The sequence below is a fragment of the Camelina sativa genome, chromosome 4 (assembly GCF_000633955.1).
Source record: "Camelina sativa cultivar DH55 chromosome 4, Cs, whole genome shotgun sequence".
In the NCBI taxonomy this organism is placed as follows: domain Eukaryota; kingdom Viridiplantae; phylum Streptophyta; class Magnoliopsida; order Brassicales; family Brassicaceae; genus Camelina; species Camelina sativa.
Window position 1 is genome coordinate 20,702,400 of NC_025688.1, and position 20,535 is coordinate 20,722,934.

General features: G+C 35.7%; 3 protein-coding genes across 6 annotated transcripts in view; 2 read left to right on the forward strand and 1 right to left on the reverse strand.

The window, feature by feature from the left end:
- On the reverse strand, positions 464-2,869 carry LOC104781486 (probable 2-oxoglutarate/Fe(II)-dependent dioxygenase). Of its 3 annotated transcripts, XR_002037608.1 has the most exons (4): positions 2,319-2,869; positions 1,582-1,918; positions 950-1,289; positions 776-843 (listed from the first exon to the last, which is right to left on the reverse strand). XR_002037608.1 is itself a non-coding variant. In XM_010506166.1 (3 exons), exons 1-3 carry the CDS (start codon positions 2,825-2,827, stop codon positions 595-597), a joined length of 1,095 nt encoding a protein of 364 aa, XP_010504468.1. In that variant the 5' UTR covers positions 2,828-2,869; the 3' UTR covers positions 464-594. The 3 variants fall into 3 exon arrangements, 2 of the variants coding, with proteins under 2 accessions (XP_010504468.1, XP_010504471.1); XM_010506166.1 differs by lacking the exon at positions 950-1,289 and having other exon boundaries at positions 464-843; XM_010506169.2 differs by having other exon boundaries at positions 758-1,289.
- LOC104781487 (zinc finger CCCH domain-containing protein 47) lies at positions 13,399-15,920 on the forward strand. The gene is made up of 2 exons (XM_010506171.2): positions 13,399-13,572; positions 13,946-15,920. Exon 2 carries the CDS (start codon positions 13,958-13,960, stop codon positions 15,701-15,703), a length of 1,746 nt encoding a protein of 581 aa, XP_010504473.1. The 5' UTR covers positions 13,399-13,572; positions 13,946-13,957; the 3' UTR covers positions 15,704-15,920.
- Positions 17,564-20,535, forward strand: part of LOC104781489 (protein ESKIMO 1) — a 7,251-nt gene continuing 4,279 nt past the window's right edge. Inside the window, exons 1-5 of one of the 2 annotated variants that reach the window (XM_010506174.2) lie at positions 17,564-18,429; positions 18,520-18,691; positions 18,806-19,005; positions 19,094-19,252; positions 19,864-20,051. In XM_010506174.2, the coding sequence (XP_010504476.1) occupies positions 17,801-18,429; positions 18,520-18,691; positions 18,806-19,005; positions 19,094-19,252; positions 19,864-20,051 (1,348 nt within the window). In that variant the 5' untranslated portion in view covers positions 17,564-17,800. Of the gene's footprint in view, positions 18,430-18,519; positions 18,692-18,805; positions 19,006-19,093; positions 19,253-19,863; positions 20,473-20,535 lie in introns of those variants that run through there. The other variant, XM_010506173.2, reaches the window with a different exon arrangement.

Genomic DNA, 20,535 nt, shown 5'->3' on the forward strand with positions numbered 1-20,535 from the left:
TCATCATATGTATACTTGAACAGTTGAGTTCCTCGTAGCTCTAGGCTAGCTTGTGATCGTGGCTGTTTCCATGATCATATGTCAGTAGTTTGCTTACAACATATATAGAAATTCGTAAAATTTCCAAGATACTTCTATATTAATTCACCTAATGGAATGGGAAAAGAAAGAGTAATCAAGTCACTCGGAAAGGTAACTCATTTCTCAAAAACTCTTTACAGATCTGGCGTCAAAAGCTTTAACAAAAAGGTTTCTCGCTACAACAGATGCACCAAAAACCGAGAATATTTTACACATATATAAAAAAGACCTCAAATCCACAAAATATGGCATAAACATAAACGTCAGTAATATTTTAAAAACAATATTGTGAATATATTACTTAGCGCACAACCTTTTATCATGTAAAAAAAAAACGAACAGAAGAAAAACATGCGTACATCAAACGCATATCCTAAAAACATAATGCAAACCTCCTCATAAAACAACACAATTTATAATACAGTACGTAACAGATAAAAGCATTGCTCTTTATTTATACGACAAGAAAACATGATAAAACACTATAAAAACTTCAAATGTACGCACGTTCTACTATCGAGGGGATTTAAGTTCCTCGATATGACATTTGCTACGTGGTCCTTGCGTACGAATGAATTGACGGTAGCGATTGTATGTGGTGGAGGAGTAGAGAGGTGGTGAGTCTACGGTCACCAGCTCCTTCAACGGCTCGATCGGAACATCGCCCTTTGGGTTGTAGAAGAACGCCAACGACAACCTCTCATTTGCAGGGTTCACGATCACTCTGTGTTCTACGCTGTTGTATATTGAATTGCTCAGCATCTAACCAAAACCAAAATGTTCAACGTTCGTTAAATGATAAATAGGCCGTATAATAGGATTTTACTCTAACAAAGCAAATAAAGTAATAAGTGGCTAAAAATATAACATCAAAATGATTCTTGTTTGACTAGGTCGGCGGTTATGGTTATAGCACGTTTGAAACATGTAAACAATGTGTGAGCTTTGTCTTAGACGTTGAAATTGTTTCTTCCTGTTCCCTTTGGTTTTGTTGGACCTTTTCTTTTTCCTTTAGTAGAGGCACATGTCGAATTAAAGAACGGAAGTGAATATGGCGACGTGGTTTCACCAATACCTTATTGTAGATTTATTTCCAATCAACTTTATATTTTCTTTCCAAAACCCTTTTACCTTTTTTTCTAAAAAGAAAATACAACGAAGAAGAAGAAGAAGAAAGATGCATGCACGTGCTTTATCAAAACTAACAACTTAAAAAAAAAATGAAAAAAAAATTAGTAAGTCCCCTCCACGTGATATTACTTTCGTTTCGTTATCATTGATAATTTTTAGTCTAAAAATAATGAAGAAACGAAATTAGTAAATTATTATGGAGGAAATCGAATATTATTGGTTAGCTAATGAGTAATGACATAAGTCAAAGCAAACAGCAAATGTATCCAAATTCTTAGTTTGAATTTTGGTTTAATTTTTTTTATAGTTAAATAGTTATACATATAAATAAGTAATTAATATGAAAAAGGAACCGAATAAAACAGTCACCTGAATTTGGTCACCAATGTTAACGATGAAAGCATTGGGAGCTGGTTCGACTGTGATCCATGCGTCGTCGGATCCACGAACCTGAAGACTGGCGGCTTGTTCATCCGGCAAGAGAATGGTCAATCCGCCGGGATCAGAGTGCGGAGAGAGACCAAGAGCTAACTCCGGCTGAGGGCATTTTGGGTAATAATTAACCCTTAAACATCCTCCTGATTCCTCTTTACCACCAAACGCAATTTGAAGCCTGTCCTCTCGCAATCCCAAGTTTCTCGATAATATCTTCATCAATTCCTCGCACAATTTCACAAGTTCCTTGCAGTAATCCTCCAATATATCCCTATATAATTCAATGACAAGAAAAACCAAAATTTGAAGATTTCGGTTTTCTTTCTTTTATCTCTTTAAAATATAATTCGAATCAATTTTAAGATATAATAATAGCTCGACTGAACAACTAGCAGTATATTCTTAACATGTGCGTGCGTTATGAATTAATAATCCACTAAAAAAGATGGACTAGTATACGTCGCCTTTAGTTTTCCAAGATGAATATTATATACAGAAAGAGACTTAATTGTAAAATATCTTAGGTTTCATATATTGAGCTTGAAGTGATTAGAGTTACGTGAGTAGGCTAGGAAATTCAAATCTTTTTATTAAAAAGATCCATAAACGTGACGAAATTCCTTTTTATATAATTATAACTAAGTAAGAAGAAATTTTTAAACAAAATATACCGGCAATGAAGAGGCAAGGAAGGCCACTTGGTGTAATCCTTCAAAGACGAAGGTTGGTAGTGAAGAAAATAGTAATCGCTCCAATCAAGAATAGCACCCTTTTCTACGCCTAGTCGGCTTCCATATCCCTCGTAAGTCTTGGGCGAATTAGCATGCATATTTTTTAGCTCCATGGGAAGATGAAAGAACTCTCTCCATGTTGCTTTAGCTTGGTCCATGAGCTGCGGATTCATTCCGTGGTTCACCACTTGGAAAAATCCCCTTTCTCTACAAGCTTCTGAGATATTATCAAGCGTTTTGGCTTGACGAGTTATGTCGTCTGTGTATAAGCCACCTAAGTCAATGATGGGAATGGTGGTGGCCGTGTGAGGGTTGATTTTGTTGTGAGAGGTTATGTTTGGACGCTGAGATAGAGGCTTGACATAACGGTTTGGTATGGCTCGGAGGTTGCTTTCAGATAAGGATTGGACACGGACTATAGGCTCAGGCCAGTCTTGGATCATGCTCATGGCTTTTGGTTATTAGTTGACAAAGGGAGATAAGGGAGCTGAAAGAGGAGGCTGAGGATGAGTGAAGGAGTACTAATAAGGAAGTCATATATATAGAGAGAAGATAAAACTATAGATGCATGCATTATTCTGGTTTTTTTTAGTAACTTACAAAATATTATGTGAAATAATTAATTATAGTGGTTGCTTTGTAAACCAGTTGAAAAACCGTCTTACTTTCGCCAGAGATGAAGTCTCATCCACTGCAAAAATAAATGATTTTTTTTTTTTTTTCACATGACTAGAGATTAAAAATTGATGTTACGTGTTTATGTTAATAATTTCCAGAACATATTTACTAACTAAACGAAACTGTTGTTCTTTATTTTTATGAACTCAACGCAAGTTAGTGGTTCACAGTTCGTTTAGACTGACATCATAATAGATATATGATCCGAATCGTCTTATAAATACACTAATGCATGTACCTAATCATTGACTCTCTGTAGTTAAATTCAAGACCGGCACTTCATTTTTGAATAGCTATATCTCGATTACAGACCGGAACCATTGTTTTGTCCTAATAAAATAATAATCAAGTTATAAGTATTATTTGAAATGTTTATGTGGTTCTCTTGATTTTAACTACAGCGAGTCAATGATTAGTGTATCAAACGACAAACGGCCGGGGAGATCTAATGGATAGGATAGATACTTAAAAACCTATCAGTTTATAACCACAGAGAAATAAAAGTATCTCTAGATGATGAGGCCGACGTTAAATCTCGACGCCAATTTTCGAGGGACATTCGTTGAATTTCTCACGTTTTTATATTAGACTATATATATATTTAAAAACACAATGCCAAAAGATAACCACTTGTATAAAATATAGATTTTCGTGCTGTATACCTGAAATTCAAATTTCCCACTAAATATAAGACTGCAAATGTTTTTTTTATAGACACTTTTCTCGATTGATTGAGGCTCTAACTATAATTAATTAATCTTGTAGATGTAAAACTGGTTTTGTATTTTGTTAACTGTTGCCTGATTTAACCAAATCTTAATAATTGAAACAAAAAAGTAGAGAGTTGTTGTGAAAGATTTTTAAAAAGCTAAAATCTGGATTGGTAAATTTTAAAAGCAAAATTTGTAATGATTTGAAAAATGTCTACTGCTACACTAAAATATAAATTATTTTAATAGAGTTAATTTTTGTAAGCTACTATAAGTTTAGTTTTGGTTTGAAAAAAGAACAAATGAAATCCTCCATTTTATTGCACTACAAGAAAACAACGGTTTTGCGATGGACGAATATGTAGTAAATCCCTCGCAAATCGACAAAAGCAAGGTATTTGCGAGGAAAGTTCGTTCCTCGCAAATCGCTTCTCGCAAATCGATCAACGTCGCAAATCCCTCGCAACTTTTGCGAAGAAAAAAATTTCCTCGCAAACTAATCGCAAATTGCGAGGACTTGTTTAAAAAGCAATTTCCTCGCAAATGTCGTATCTAGTATTTCTCTCGCAAATTTGCGATGCTTTTGCAATTATGTTTTCCGTCGCAAATAATAATAATGGTATAAAAAAAATTAAATTTTTCATTTTGGTTAGCTTAATTAGAATTAAACCTATAATTAAAATTAAACCTGTAATTAGAATTAAACCTTATAACTTATACAAATTAAAGCTGTAATTAGAAGTACTAAGTTTTCAAATAACAAAATAAGTTTACAAGGGAGATCAAGTTCTAAGCTGTTCATTACACATTACACATTAAGAGAAAGAGAGTTCATCAGGTTGCTTGGCCGCTGGTAGCTTCTCCGCCGGTTGCTTGGCCGCCAGTAGCTTCTTTGCCGGTTGCCTCTCCGGTGTTTATGTCTCCAACAGCTGTATCTTCTCGGCGAAACCTTGCAGCAAACTCTGGATCTTTCTCTGCAAGATAATCAAAGTATGCATCATAACTATGCATCTTCTATAACTGAGTTGCCTGAGTTGCAAGAACAGCTTCGGCAGCAGCAAGCTTCGCAGCTAGAACAAGTGGATCTTCATCAGGAGGAGGCGGTTGACCAATATGAGCTGAAGATGCTTCTGCTTGCATGTTACCAACCCCATATATCCGGTTCTTTTTCTTCGGAGCAACCTGCCAACAAAACATATACACACCATAAGTGTTTACACAAACATAAACACCATAAGTGTTTACACACATAGTTTACACAAACACAAACATTAACAAAAACAATGAAGCATGTTTTACCTCGGCATAGATTTGGTTCTTCACAGTTACTGATAACCCGCCAGAAGCACTACTCTCCATGTTATCCGCTGATAATAGCTCAGACTCAGCTTCAGCTATCTTTGACGACACTTCATTGAACACCTTCTCAGACAGTCCATCAACAAACGACCCATCAGGTTTCCTATGAGTGTCTTCTAGTACTCGCAGGAAATCAGGTAGTGGCTCACCAGTACTCTCAGACTAAAAACAGAGAAATGAAACAACTATATTACTATATTGTAGATATGATATGAATAATGAACTTGTGTTAAACAGAGATACTTACAAGCTTTCGTGCTCGGGCTTTAAAAGAGGTCTGACCAGAACGGTGCTTATGTATTTCGGTGCCATTAGGATCACTATAGCGAGCATTACGGCTATTGATACTCTTTGCTTCTGATTTTGGTTCACACCAAAACTGGACCAAGCCATCCCATACGGTAGGATCAAGCCACCGCGGCATTGCGTCATTACCTCTCTTCTTCCACTTACCCTTCCACCGAGACACTTGATCACTCATCCGACTCTTCAACTTCTTTTCAAACTCAGCTCTAACTCTTCCATTGATGGACGCATCCCAGTTATATGTTTGCTTGTAAAGACAGAGAAATGAATCAAGTGATAAACAAACAAAATCTGTAATTTAAACACATCAACAATCTGTAACTTACCGCAAAAGTTTCAAACCACCGGTTTACAACCGGACCTGGTGTTTGGGTCCAATTGGCATGAGCTGATTTGAAATCTCTTTCAAAAATGGCCCGGACAGTAGCAGCAACCGAAGAATCCTGGTCAAACCTACAAAACATAAGATAAAAGGAATGAGGATCATTGAAAATACAAAACATAAAGATAAACTATAGGTTAGATACATAACATTCTCACCAGAGAGTATCCGGAGGTCGCTTAGGATCCAGTTTTGGTAAGCCAGCACGCCCGGGACTTGCAAGTAACTGTTCCAAAGTGAAAAAAGTTTGAGAGGCAGAAATACTGTTGATACGCGAAGTTGATTTCTGAGGAGGATTCTCATCATGCATCGCCGGAGAGCTTCCATGATTCTCATCATGCATCGCCGGAGAGCTTCCATGAGGATTATCAGCATGCATCGCCGGTGATGTACCTTGAGAAAAAGCGGGAGAAGGTAACCTTCAGGGAGGAACAGAAGCAGAATGTGTCCTTCGAGCAGAGACTGGAGGACTTAACCCTTGAAAAGCAATGAAATTTCTGTAAACGTTTTGGTTTACAGAAACATTTTGGTCTCGAGAAGACATCTGAAAGCAGAAAAAAAAACTGATTAGAAACACAAAAATTGAATTCCCAATTTCGAAACCCTAAAATCGAATTTAAAACCCCAAATTGAATCATAACCCTAAACCCCAAATTGAATCCCCAATTTTGAAACCCTAAAATCGAATTAAAAACCTAATCGAATCATAACCCTAAACCCCAAATTGAATCCCCAAATTTGAAACCCTAAAATCGAATTAAAAACCCTAATCTAAGCAAACTTTCTAACTATAAAGAGGTAGAAGGGGAGAGGAGGAGACTTACCGGATAAGTGATTCAAAGGAAAAGAGAAAAGAGGAGGAGTAAGGGTCGGAGAAGGTTTCACCGGAAAAGAGAGAGGAGAAGAGGAGAAGAGAACAACCGGAGAAGAGAGAGGAGAAGACAACAACTGGAGAAGAGAGACGAGAAGAGAACAACCGGAGAAGAGAACAACCGGAGAAGAGAACAACCAGAGAAGAAAGAAATCGGAAGAAGAAGAAGGAAATTAGGGTTTGTCGGTTGGGTTTGAGCTTCGCTCAAACTAGGTTTTTTAGTTATATAGGAAATTAACGGCGTCGCAATTCCAACGCAAAATTTGCGAAGGATTTGCTACATTCCCTCGCAAAAGCATCGCAAATATTAATTAATTTAAATTTTTATAATTTAGAGTTTTTGCGAGCAAATTGCGAGGGAACGTAGCAAATCCCTCGCAAAGTCTTTAGGGTTTAGGATTTGCAATTGTCATTAGTGCCCTATCTTTGATTATAATTCTTGAATTATATCATTTTAATCATTAATAGTAATGTAATTAGTCTTAAGTGTTTAGGTTCAAGGGTTTAAAGTTTCTATTTGCGAGGGAATTGCTATGTTTTGTGTTGTTTGCGATGGATTTGCGACGAATTTGCTATGGCTCTAGCAAATCAGTCGCAAATCTTGAATATCTAATTTGCAAAAACCATCAAAATAATTGTAACAAATTAGTCAAATTAACTTTCAAGTATATTATAAGGTCCAATGGTTTCATTATACTCTTTTCTATCATCAAACTTTCCAAAATTATCCAATTTTGCATCTTACTCTAAACATGATGATGTTCTACACTATATCACATATATGTTCATTACATTGAGACAAATATTTGCCAAATTGTCCAATTCTCTAACAATTTTGTGTTGCACTGCTATCTTTGATTAATAGTTTTGGATTCATCTTTTTTAATCATTAATAGTAATGTAATAAGTCTTTAGGGTTTAGGGTTTAGGGTTAAGGGTTTAAAGTTTTTTTTTCGAGGGAATTGCTATGTTTTGAGTCCTTTGCAATGGATTTGCGACGAATTTGCTATGGCTCTAGCAAATCAGTCGCAAATTTGTCGCAAACCTTGAATATCTAATTTGCAAAAACCATCAAAATAATGGTAACAAATTAGTCAAATTAACTTTCAAGTATATTATAAGGTCCAATGGTGTCATCATACTCTTTTCTATCATCAAACTTTCCAAAATTGTCCAATTTTGCATCTTACTCTAAACATGATGATGTTCTACACTATATCACATATATGTTCAATACATTGAGACAAATATTTGCCAAATTGTCCAATTCTCTAACAATTTTGTGTTGCACTGCTATCTTTGATTAATAGTTTTGGATTCATCTTTTTTAATCATTAATAGTAATGTAATAAGTCTTTAGGGTTTAGGGTTTAGGGTTAAGGGTTTAAAGTTTTTTTTTGCGAGGGAATTGCTATGTTTTGAGTAGTTTGCGATGGATTTGCGACAAATTTGCTATGCGTCTAGCAAATCAATCGCAAATTTGTCGCAAACCTTGAATATATAATTTGTAAAAACCATCAAAATAATGTTAAAAGTTAGTAAATTCACCTTATGAACACATTCAAATGTATTTCAGAAAAATTCTATTAAGTTTTGTAATATTTATAAAAAATTATTATCCTAACTTTCCAATGGATTTGCTATGGCTTTCGCAAATCACTTGCAATTCCATAGCAAATTTGCTATGGAGTATGTTCTCGCAAAATCGTCGCAATATTGCGATGGATTTGCGAGGAAAGGGACCTTCTCAACGAATTTGTCGTAAATGCGTCGCAATTGAGCAGCGGATTTGCGACGACTGAGTTCGTCGCAAATTTGCGAGGAATGTGCTATGGTTTTTTATTTTCTAGTAAATCCCTAACAAATCTATCGCAAATTTGCGAGAGCTGTACTCCGTCGCAATGTGTCCTCGCAAAAGGCTTGTTTTCTTGTAGTTGTATGATCCACATAAACTAAAGGAAAAATTGCAAATTGGTTAAGGTGCTTAAGTCCTACGGCATCTGAAGTGCATTTATACATCATAGAACAAACCAGATACACACATTTTAGGTGTGATCATGTTATATTTATATACATAGATATTAGAAAATTGGTTATGATCCTTGAGACGTAGTTATAAATGAAGAAGGTATATATGGGCAGTTAAATGTAACAAACTGAAATTAGTACACTCTTGCGAATCTTGTCGTCCTTGTCATACACTAATACTGATCATATGACAAAAACGTGGGGATTGGTGTTTTTTGCATATACTGCTAACTGCTTCAGTCTTTTGTCAGAAAATCTAGTAGATGGTCATGTAAGTACTTGTTTTGTTGGATATACTGGCTGAAAAATATTACCATAAGCTAGAAACGAAACACGAAGGCCTTTGATCTATCTATCAATTTTCCTTAGTGGAAACCTAAAAACTTACGGTGGATCTTGTCGGAAAAGTCGATGACAGACAACAAAACAAATGGAAGCACCAAAAAGACAAAGAAGATAGAGCAGCAGTCATCGACTTCCAATAGGAATAAGCCACGACACACTGGCTACACAGAAGTTGCGTTCTGATTGGCTACTTGTGATACAATAATGCGTTTGCAGTCATGTGATATCGACTTGTAAAATAATCTGGATTCCGAACTAACGCACTATTGTTGTATTAATTTTACGGTTTATAAGTTTTGGACATTTTACAAAATTATCGAAATTTATAAATTTCTTTTTAAACAAACTAAAGCGTAGATTAGTTTGTCATTTTGGGATATACTAAAATTATTTAAACATCGATCCTAACTAAACTTAGAAAATGACACATGAAATCTGACTTTAAACAATCGAAGGTTTGCCATCTTACCAGCTCGAGACTTGACCTGCTTTTAACGATCAGTAGTAGTTTTATTGCCGTACGAAAAAAAATCTTCTAGAGTGTATTATTATAATCCGAAACAGATTACCGCACATGTCTAATATTTTGCGGATAAAATCATATTTGACGAAGCGAATCAGAAGTGAGATAGAGAAAGATAGCATTAGATCATCGCACCAATTGTATACGCAACTTCAAGACAATTCTTTATCAGAAAAAAAAGAACTCTTTAAGACATGAAGTGAAGTATATTGGGGGGAACTAATTTGGCACGTGCCGTAAATGCTGTGGACCATTTATTCAACAATTTTGATAACATCGATTATCATAGCGGAAAGACATGAAACATATCGTCATCTCAGTATAGTAATAGTGGACGTCTTTTTTGGAAATCCATATATTTAGTGGTTTCTGAGTCATTTTCTGTAGCTAGTTCAAGATTCAATAACCAAACTATATAATAGAAAATTAGTTTTGTTCTACTTTCCTAAGTCATTGCGTCATGTCGGCCAACTTCGTTTTATTGCTTCTCTTTCTTCTTTCTTAAGAACCGATCCATTTCTCTATTTTAGCAAAAAGCTCACAATAATACAATAATTATCTAATATTATAAAGATAGATTATCAAAAGAAAAATACCTAATATAAGAAAGAAGTTATTATAGTCCTAAACGTTTAAGTTTTAACATTCGAGCCAGTTTGTAAATATGCAAAATCGTAAAACCGATAATAAACTCGTTTACCCTGACCAGATCTAGATCAAAACCATATATTGTACTTTGTACATATATATATAATCATTAATCATAAACGTTTAACAAATCGAGCCGGTTTAACAATCCAAATATTCCCCAAAATCAGTATTAATTAAACATAAGGTTAGCTAGCCTGGCCAAAACCAAAAAAACCAATTTTTTTTTTTTTTTACTTAACTTTGAATAATATGTTATACCAAGTTACCAACTACATATGTCTACAGTACCGCTTTGTATCATTAGTTACACCTATATAAGTGCTTAATACCATTTTGTACCAATCATATATTTTAAAGTTTGGTTTTTTTTTGGTATAAAATATAGATATTTTTTTTTTTTTAAGATTTTGATTGGTTACATAGACATTTTTTTTTGGTCAACTGATTTATATTAATAATTTGGTGATAGGATACCCTTTACTTACAAACACTTACATGAAGCTTTCCCGAAACCAAAAAACAGAGTCCAGACCCACAATTAGCCTACTCCTACATTAGCCAAAACCAGTTGAGAAAACTTGTTACATAGGCATAATGGTGATGATTGATGTTGTAAGGAGTTTTGAGACGAGAAATAAAAAAAATATGTTCGAAATTTAGAAAAGGTACGTAAGAGAGAAGGTGGTAACACTTATACCATTTCAAATTCATCAGCAAACATTGTACAACCATTTGTACGTACGATCCATTTCACAAGAGAAAAAAAAAATGCCACATACTTTTACCTCCTGAGAGATTCATTATAATTTGTATCACCCCAAGACAAATTAGTGCTTAGCATATATACAGATCACCGTAAGATCATCAGTCCAAGCACATTTATATAACCCTCGTACTTGGGGCTTCAATTAGAAACTAATCTTTTTTTTCAGTGAACTAATTTGTCTGTGGATAGACTGGGCCGAAGTTGCAGCAAAAAACTAGTTAGGCCTCATTAGAAATCTGCCCAACAAATTTACTCGTGTGTATTTAAGGGTCACTCAAAAATCCCGACAAACTTATATCGATTTTTAAAGTTGAGAAATTTGGTTGCAAAATTCTTGATAATAATTCCTATAGTCTATATATGTATAGAGAGAGGAGAAGCCCACGTGTTACTATAAAACTAGGGCTTCCGAATCGTTACGACGTACTGAAGAAAAAATTAGACAGATAGTATAACGAAAACTTTAGTGTAAAAATGCAATTATTGATAACTCAACTGGTATACTAAGCTACTAGCTGGTTTTTCAAAACATTGATAATTTTTAAAGTCATAGGTTCAGATACCGGCAACTGAGAATGAACTTATTATTTTAACATTGTTTTCTACATGGTTCGGAAGTAGTTTTTTTTTTCTAAAGAAATAAAAATACATCATATCGTCATTGGTACGATCCATCAAAATATCAAATTATATCGGTTTCGACAAACTTCTTTGAATGAAAAATACCTACTGCATTTGATAAGCAACGTATCAATAAGATGAAATTAAAAGTAATTCATATGAGTTTAAACTTCGCTCTTTACCTGATGTTGACCTCCTTTGTAACTGTTGATTTAGTTAGCAAAACGATTCAATCTATTCATTATTTGTCCATATTATATACTGACGTACGATGTACTTTTTAGCCATTTAGTAGTCTTTTGTGATAAAACAAGTGGTAATATGAAATAACCAAAAAAAAGAAAACGAATAGTACATGAGGCATGAGGGTATCCACTATCCACGAGCTTTTGCAAGGTCCAAAATAAACAAAAAGATACTGGCCTTCGTTATCACTTATCATATTTAATATAATTTCATACCCTATCTTCTATTAACATCGTTAGTATTCACAGTCCGCTTTTCATAAAGATAATAATACATATATATATATATAATCGTGTGGTTTTTCTAGATAACATACATGTAGTATAATGGACATCTCCATCATAATAATTGTATGTTTTTTTTTTGTTTGAAGTCCAAATTTTGACTTAGCGGAAAAAAAAAACTGTGGAAAATTCATATGGAGGAAACAAATCCAATAATTGGAAGATTTGCATAAGAAATAATTTGTTATTAATGAGTTTGACCCCAAAACGCAGTCTAAGTTAGTTTTTTTGACTCTTCAACCAACCAACTTCCATATACTACATAATATGACACAGTACAATATTACCCCCAAACTCCAAGTTGATGAAAATCTATAGATTCCCTACAGTCATGATTGCATTAACAAATAAAAGAATACTTATAAATAATAACAATCATGTTTTGTGTGATCAATTACTATTAAAAATACTAAAGTTGAAGAAAGATAGGGGTTGTGTTAATTTGTTTAATAATGAATGGCAAAATAAAGTAAAGGGCAAATGAAATAGAGAGAGAGCAGCCAAAGTGAAAGACAATTTTGTCGCCCACCCAAAGGGAAAGAAGATATTAGAGAACGCGTCCTTGACTCTCTCTCTCTCTCTATAATTTTTTTTAATAATCACTGATTATTAATTTGGGTTTGGTTTCGGATTTTGATGGAAATAGACAGCTTAATTATAAAACTCGAAGAGCTGAATGAAGCAAGTGGTAGAAGAGTTGACTGGTACAAGTCTCTTTCACGTGCTCTTGAAAAGCGCGTGCTAGTTGTGTTGTGTGTGTGTGGTGGTGGATCTATCATACACACGCGTGTTCAAGGGTTACCGCCGTAACCGGTTAGTTTTTGAGTTAACTACTACTCAAGTAGTGTGTGTCTCATCAACTCTTTATCACTCCCTCAACTCCAAAATTTACCATTTCTCCATCCACAAATACAAAAACTGTGCTCCCTTAATCACACCAAGAAATTGTCATAGATTGACGTACTAAAATTAACTGATTCCCATGTCAGTTGTCCCAAAAATAAACGGATTTTATAGTAGTAGTAGTAGTAGAATAGTCAGCAGAAGAGCGACAAAGGCTCACCGTTGAAAGTTTTGGTTTCTACTTTTTTGACTTTTTGACCTTATAAAACCAAATTATATGTCGAAGAAAACAACAAAGAAAAGTATTAATTACTATTATAAAATAAAACAATCATGAATAATAAAAATAAAAGAAGAAGACCAAAGAGAGAAGAGAGAAAGAGGAAGAAAGAGCGAACCTTCCTTCATCGTGAAACACCTTTTTTTAAAGAATCCTCCACAGACACACTCCATTCTTCTTCTTTAAAAACAAACCCCAAAACCCCACTTGTGTTTCTCCATCATCACCCTCATTCTCTCTCAATCCAACAAAAAAAAAAACAAACCAAAAGCTTCCAACTTTCTTCTCAATTTCATTCCAGGTTTGTCCCCTTCCTTCTCCCTGTGGAAAATCTCCAGTTTCGTTTTATTTCAATGGTCTAATTCGGTTACCAAGTCTTGCTATTTCTTACAATACTCTGTCTGGTCTCTTACCTAGTTAACTTGATTTGTCTTTGACTTCCTTTTTTTGGTTAACTAATTTTCAACGGAGAAGAGTAGAAACGGTCGTATGCTTGTCTTAGTAGAAAAGTCCTTTCCTTTTTTCATTCATATATCCGCTAAAATTGCGGACATCAAAATCTGCATATAAGAAGAGAGAATCTTAGAATATGGAAAAAGTTACAAACAAAAGAAAGTTACCTTTATATTCTTCTCTAATATCAGTTTCTCATCATCAATTACTTTTCTTTACAGGATACTTTTATTATGTGTAGTGGACCAAAGAGCAATCTCTGCTCTTCAAGAACCTTAACTGAAATCGAATCAAGACAAAAGAAAGAAGATACAATGGTTCTCCTCGAATTCGCTGCCTGTGATGATCTCGACTCGTTCAAGAGAGATGTTGAAGAGAAAGGGCTTGATTTGGATGAGTCAGGGTTATGGTATTGTAGACGGGTCGGGTCTAAGAAGATGGGTTTTGAAGAAAGAACGCCTTTGATGGTTGCAGCTATGTATGGAAGCGTAAAGGTTTTGTCTTTCATCGTTTCCACTGGTAAATCTGATGTGAACAGAGCTTGTGGTGAAGAGAGAGTCACTGCGCTTCATTGTGCTGTTTCTGGCTGTTGTGTGAATTTGATTGAAGTCATCAACGTCTTGGTTGATGCTTCTGCTTTGGTTAACTCTGTTGATGCTAATGGGAACCAACCTTTGGATGTGTTTGTTCGGGTTTCGAGATTCGTGGCTAGTCCGAGGAGGAAGGCTGTTGAGTTGTTGCTGAGAGGAGGCCGTATTAGCGGTTTGATCGATGAGGCGGTTGAAGAAGAGATCAAGATTGTGTCCAAGTATCCAGCTGATGTGTCTTTACCTGATATTAACGAAGGGGTTTATGGAAGTGATGAGTTTAGGATGTATAGCTTTAAGGTTAAGCCTTGTTCGAGGGCTTATTCGCATGATTGGACTGAGTGTGCTTTTGTTCATCCGGGAGAGAACGCGAGGAGGAGAGATCCGAGGAAGTATCCTTACACGTGTGTCCCTTGTCCCGAGTTCCGTAAAGGGTCATGCCCTAAAGGAGATTCTTGTGAGTATGCTCACGGTGTTTTCGAGTCGTGGCTTCACCCTGCTCAGTATAAAACCAGGCTTTGTAAAGATGAGACGGGTTGTGCAAGGAGAGTTTGTTTCTTTGCGCATAAACGTGAAGAGATGAGACCTGTTAATGCTTCAACTGGCTCTGCTGTAGCTCAGTCTCCGTTTAGAAGCGTGGAGATGATGATGCCTGGTTTGTCTCCTCTTGCATATACGTCAGGAGTTTCGACTCCTCCAGTGTCTCCAATGGCTAATGGTGTTCCTTCATCTCCAAGAAACTCATGGCAGAACAGAGTCAATACTCTTACTCCACCGGCTTTGCAGCTCAATGGTGGAAGCAGGTTGAAGTCCACACTGAGCGCTAGAGATATCGATATGGAGATGGAGATGGAACTGAGACTCCGCGGTTTTGGCAACAATGTGGAAGAGAGTTTCGGGTCTTATGTTTCCTCTCCAAGTAGGAATTCTCAGATGAGTCAAAACATGAACCAACATTATCCGTCTTCCCCGGTAAGGCAACAGCCTTCTCACCACGGGTTTGACTCTTCAGCAGCTGCTGCGGTTGCAGTGATGAAAGCAAGATCATCTGCCTTTGCGAAACGCAGCTTGAGTTTCAAACCGGCAACTACTCAAGCATCACAACAGTCTAATCTCTCTGATTGGGGATCTCCAAACGGGAAGCTCGAATGGGGAATGAAAGGAGAGGAGCTTAATAAGATGAGAAGAAGTGTTTCCTTTGGAATCCATGGGAACAACAACAATAACAATAACGTAGCAAGAGATTACAGGGACGAGCCAGATGTGTCATGGGTTAACTCTTTGGTTAAAGACAGTGTGGTGTCGGAGAGAAGCTTTGGGATGAACGAGAGGGTTCGGATTATGTCGTGGGCTGAGCAAATGTACAGAGAGAAGGTGCAGACTGTGGCGTAAACCACACAAAAATATGGTTTTATATATTGCCATTGTGCCATCTCTGCAAAATTTTAATTCTTTAATTTTTGTGACTTTCTTTATACAGTAGTTGTTACTGTTAGTATATGGTTTGTACTTTGTAGTCACTATGACAAGAAAAGATAGAAGCTAATTGGATTAGTTTCTATATTCGTTGTTTTTTTTTTGTTGCATCCTCAAGGATTTTTTCTTGTTTCTGAGCACTCCACTTCATGCAAAGATACCAAATAGAGAAGCAAATAAACAAGCACAACGCCACCTCAATTACGCTCAATGGGATTCAAAACAGGCTTTAAGCTCTTGATTGGCTTCAGCCTTCAGAATAAATCAATTGTAGTCTATACCAAATAAATCGATGCCTAGTTGCCTACAATGGCGAAGAAGTCTTATTTTATCATTTTATGAGATATGTGTGAAAGGAAACTATAAGGAGATGTCAAAGATGTTATGGGACGCACGTGTGCCTGAGACACATCACTACGCAGGTAGAAAAGTTGAAGTAAAATCATTATTATACAAAATAAAGGTGTGGAGTACGTATGATATCCGATGTGTATCTGACTCACTCATACTAACAAAATACAAAGGTTTGGGTTGGGTTACTTTGGCTTTGGTTCAAAGCAAAAGAATTCAAATACTGAACTAACAACTAAAGCCAAAATGGAGTCGTAATAAAGTATACAAAATCTACATATACATGTAGAGAAGTTGATGGATATATATATATATGATTGGTAATGGTTGGTGCCGGATACATATTATAGATTTATAGGTGTATGTATGTGTTTTATGAGATTCCTTAGCCTTTACTTTTCTGAAACAGAAAGCATCATATATCATTTGTGAGATTTTGACCTGTCTTTTTAGTTTTCCTTTAACTTTGCAAATGTAAACTATATATATTTTATTTTCTCTTAACGAACACGGATGCTTCATCCTCAACATGAGATGGGAAACATGATTGTTACAGAAAACGAAAGATTAGTTTCTTTCCCTAATTCGAAAGATTAGTTTGGTGCTAATCTAGTACTGGATTGGTGATTAGCTGGAGTAAAATTGTGCTTAACATAAAAGAAATATATGTGAATGTATCACAACAAGTTTTGAGACAACAACAGATGGTAGCACTAGTTTGGACTTTGGATTAAGACGCAAGATACCGATTGCTTTAAACAAATGGTCTTGGATCAATTAGTTATTCACTTCAGAAATATAATACTTATCAATTAAAATGTAGGAGGGGAAGCTTCATATGCTTTTTTGGTGGAATGTGACATGCACCATGAATCTCTAAGATTTCCAATTTCCTCAAATATTTGAGGCTTTTAACATGAAGAATCTGAATCATCCATCCGGATCTTATGTGTTCCAGGATGAACTGCTCACCTCTGAAATGTGATCAACAATTTACAAATTTTCTAATAAATTTGATGATGTAACAGATAAAAAATAGACGAAATGAAGTTTCTCATTCTTAATAGTGAGTAGTGACCAGTTTAAACTTCAGATCCAAATGAAGAAAAGATGACTCCGGTTCAAACCTTCCACCTAGATATGTAGACACACAAAATATTCATGCAAATTCATCAACCCACAATTGTGTTTTCTAAGGTCCCTTTCTTTAGGTGAGGACTGAGACAAGCTTTTAGAATCTTTGAATCCACTCTTCTCTCCAAACTCTACTTTGCTATAACAACAACTTCAAAATAGGTTAGTTAAGCGAATGAGAGATTACATGTTAAGTGAAAAAGAAGAGCAACTTAGTATTTGTATTTTATTTTGTTTCTTCACCTAAAAGCCTTTTGAAAACCAGTTCAAGATAAACCCATCTCACCAAACTTATTAGAATCACAAAAACTAATTAACGTCAAAACAAATCAAATTTAAATCTTTATTCGTTGCTCTTATATTTCCCATCGATCTTTCTCCCTCTCTCACAAACATTCTGACATTTTAGAGCCAAGAGAATTTGTTTTTTTTTGGTTTTTTTTTTTTTTGATTTAAAGTTTCAATTCTTCTCTTTATATATATATAAAAAAAACAAAAATAAAAAAAAACAAAAAAAAACAAAAACAGATGCAACCGTGGAGAAGAAAATTTCCATTGTTTGAAACAGGAGTAACAATGAAACAGAGGAAGAACAGTAACCTCTCAATCTTCGTCGTCGTCTTCTCTGTTTTCCTCTTCGGTATCTTCATGTACAACGAAGACGTCAAATCCATAGCCGAGTTCCCTTTCTCAACCTCTAAACCTAGTAACGACGTCCACGAGGAGGTGACGAAACCGATCACTACTACTGAGATTACAACAACAACAACACTACCAGTTCAAGAATCGATCAAGACCTCAGACCAGCCCACAGGTCAAGATTCCGTTGGAAACGCAGACCAGATTCAGGAACCGGTGAAAAACGCAGACCCTGATCAAGATTCAGCGGACCCTGTTCAGGAAGAAGGAACGAAAACAGAGGAAGCGAAAAAGATTGAGCTTTTCTCTGTAACGGAGGATGAAGAAGACGTGGAACTGCCGCCGGAGGAGTGTGATTTGTTCACCGGAGAATGGGTTTTTGATAACGAGACGCATCCGTTGTATAAAGAGGATCAGTGTGAGTTCTTGACGGCGCAAGTCACTTGCATGAGAAACGGCAGAAGAGATTCTCTGTATCAGAATTGGAGATGGCAACCTAGAGACTGTTCTCTACCAAAGTAAAACCTCTGTTTTTTTTTTACAATCGATTCTTTGCGGTCGGTTTAGTTTTGTTTAGTCTCTAATTTTTTGTTTGATATGGTGAAAAGGTTCAAAGCGAAGTTGCTGTTAGAGAAGCTGAGGAACAAGAGAATGATGTTCGTTGGAGATTCACTAAACCGTAACCAATGGGAATCAATGGTTTGTTTGGTTCAATCAGTGGTTCCTCCCGGTCGAAAAAGCTTGAACAAAACCGGTTCTCTCTCTGTCTTTCGAGTTGAGGTAATTGAACTGACTAATTAGTTTCTTATAGTAATAGAGTAGTGGAGTTGCTTATTTTGAGAGTAGGTAACTAGTTAGGTAATTAATATTTTTTTATTTGTATGGTTTTAAAAGGATTATAATGCGACGGTGGAGTTTTATTGGGCGCCATTTTTGGTGGAATCGAATTCAGATGATCCAAATATGCATAGTATACTTAACCGTATCATAATGCCTGAGTCCATTGAAAAGCATGGAGTCAACTGGAAAGGTGTTGACTTTCTTGTTTTCAACACTTACATCTGGTGGATGAACACATTCGCCATGAAAGTCCTGTAAGTGTCGTCTGCTACAATATTATTGCCTTTTATATTATGCAAAGTTTGTGAATTGAGATTATGGAATAATTGATGATGAAAACAGACGAGGATCGTTCGATAAAGGAGACACTGAGTATGAAGAGATCGAACGGCCGGTAGCGTATAGGAGAGTGATGAGGACTTGGGGAGATTGGGTGGAACGAAATATTGATCCTCTACGTACCACTGTTTTCTTCGCTAGCATGTCTCCTCTCCACATCAAGTAACTATTATTTTTCTTACTTTTCTTAATTACCATTTGGATTTTTACGTTAGGTTGATTTTTTTGTTGCTTAATCAACTGAATTTAGCTAGTAATATGCTTTTGCTTGCAATATGATATTACTGACAATTGACAAATTGAGAGCTCACTCTCCATGTTTTCTACTAGGATCACCTTTTCATATTTTTTTAGGGCAATATTATAGACAAAGTAATATACATTGAAAAAGTTTAGTAGAACTTAATGCGGACTGACTTCATTCAATTGACCTGCTAAATATTAGTATATGTGAGAGTTAGTAGTATTGTGTTTTCAAACTTTTTCTCTGGTTTATACCAGAACCAGAACATAATATTTATAACCTGCGGACGTATCGTAACTTGAAAACCAAGAAACTAGTTACCAGAAAAATAGATAACAAGTCCTTGTCCTTTGAAAAAGCCTACATAAATATACAATTTCAGCAAAAAAAAACATAAAAACTCTATAATCTTTCACTTTAACGAGTTGGTGAAACCAACCACCACGCATTATTTTTTTATAGTATGTGTTTATCGTTAAGAAAAAAAAAGTATAAAATCTAATTTTGATTTGTTGTTGTATGATCTTAGGAGCTTGGATTGGGAGAATCCTGATGGAATCAAGTGCGCGTTGGAGACGACACCGATCCTAAACATGTCAATGCCCTTCAGCGTAGGAACAGACTACAGACTGTTTTCAGTAGCGGAAAACGTCACGCATTCTCTTAAAGTTCCGGTTTACTTTCTCAACATCACCAAACTCTCCGAGTACCGGAAAGATGCTCACACTTCGGTTCACACAATCCGACAAGGCAAAATGCTGACGCCGGAGCAACAAGCCGATCCCAACACTTACGCAGATTGTATCCATTGGTGTCTTCCCGGTCTACCTGACACGTGGAATGAGTTCCTTTACACACGTATCATATCCCGTTCGTGACCTATAAAGATAAACAAACAAAGGAAAAAATATTGTTTTTGAAAATCTTTTCTTACTTTTAATTTCTTTTTTTGTTCTCTTTGCTCCAAGGTGCCTCGATGGTTTATATTTTGATGTCATAATGTTCATAATTTTTCTTGAATTGTAATTGTGAAATGTTTTCTTTAATGGTTATTAGAGTGTCTAGTAGGATATTTTAACTGTGTTTTGTACTCATATGTCAATGAGGTGGGTAACAAAGGATGCCAAATGTTTCTTTTTTTTTTTGTTCAACTAAGTGAGTAAAACTTGCTCACATGCACTGTTTCTTTAAATGGTCTCCA

Bases quoted from the DNA above. Each gene is read 5' to 3' on its own strand.
- LOC104781487 (XM_010506171.2), top strand. From the start codon at position 13,958: ATGTGTAGTGGACCAAAGAGCAATCTCTGCTCTTCAAGAACCTTAACT.
- LOC104781486 (XM_010506166.1), bottom strand. From the start codon at position 2,827: ATGAGCATGATCCAAGACTGGCCTGAGCCTATAGTCCGTGTCCAATCC. The intron at 1,919-2,318 runs GTATATTTTGTT...TGAATTATATAG, and splicing joins TCCTTGCCTCTTCATTGCCG to GGATATATTGGAGGATTACT. The intron at 844-1,581 runs GTGACTGTTTTA...GGTTTTGGTTAG, and splicing joins ACATTGGTGACCAAATTCAG to ATGCTGAGCAATTCAATATA.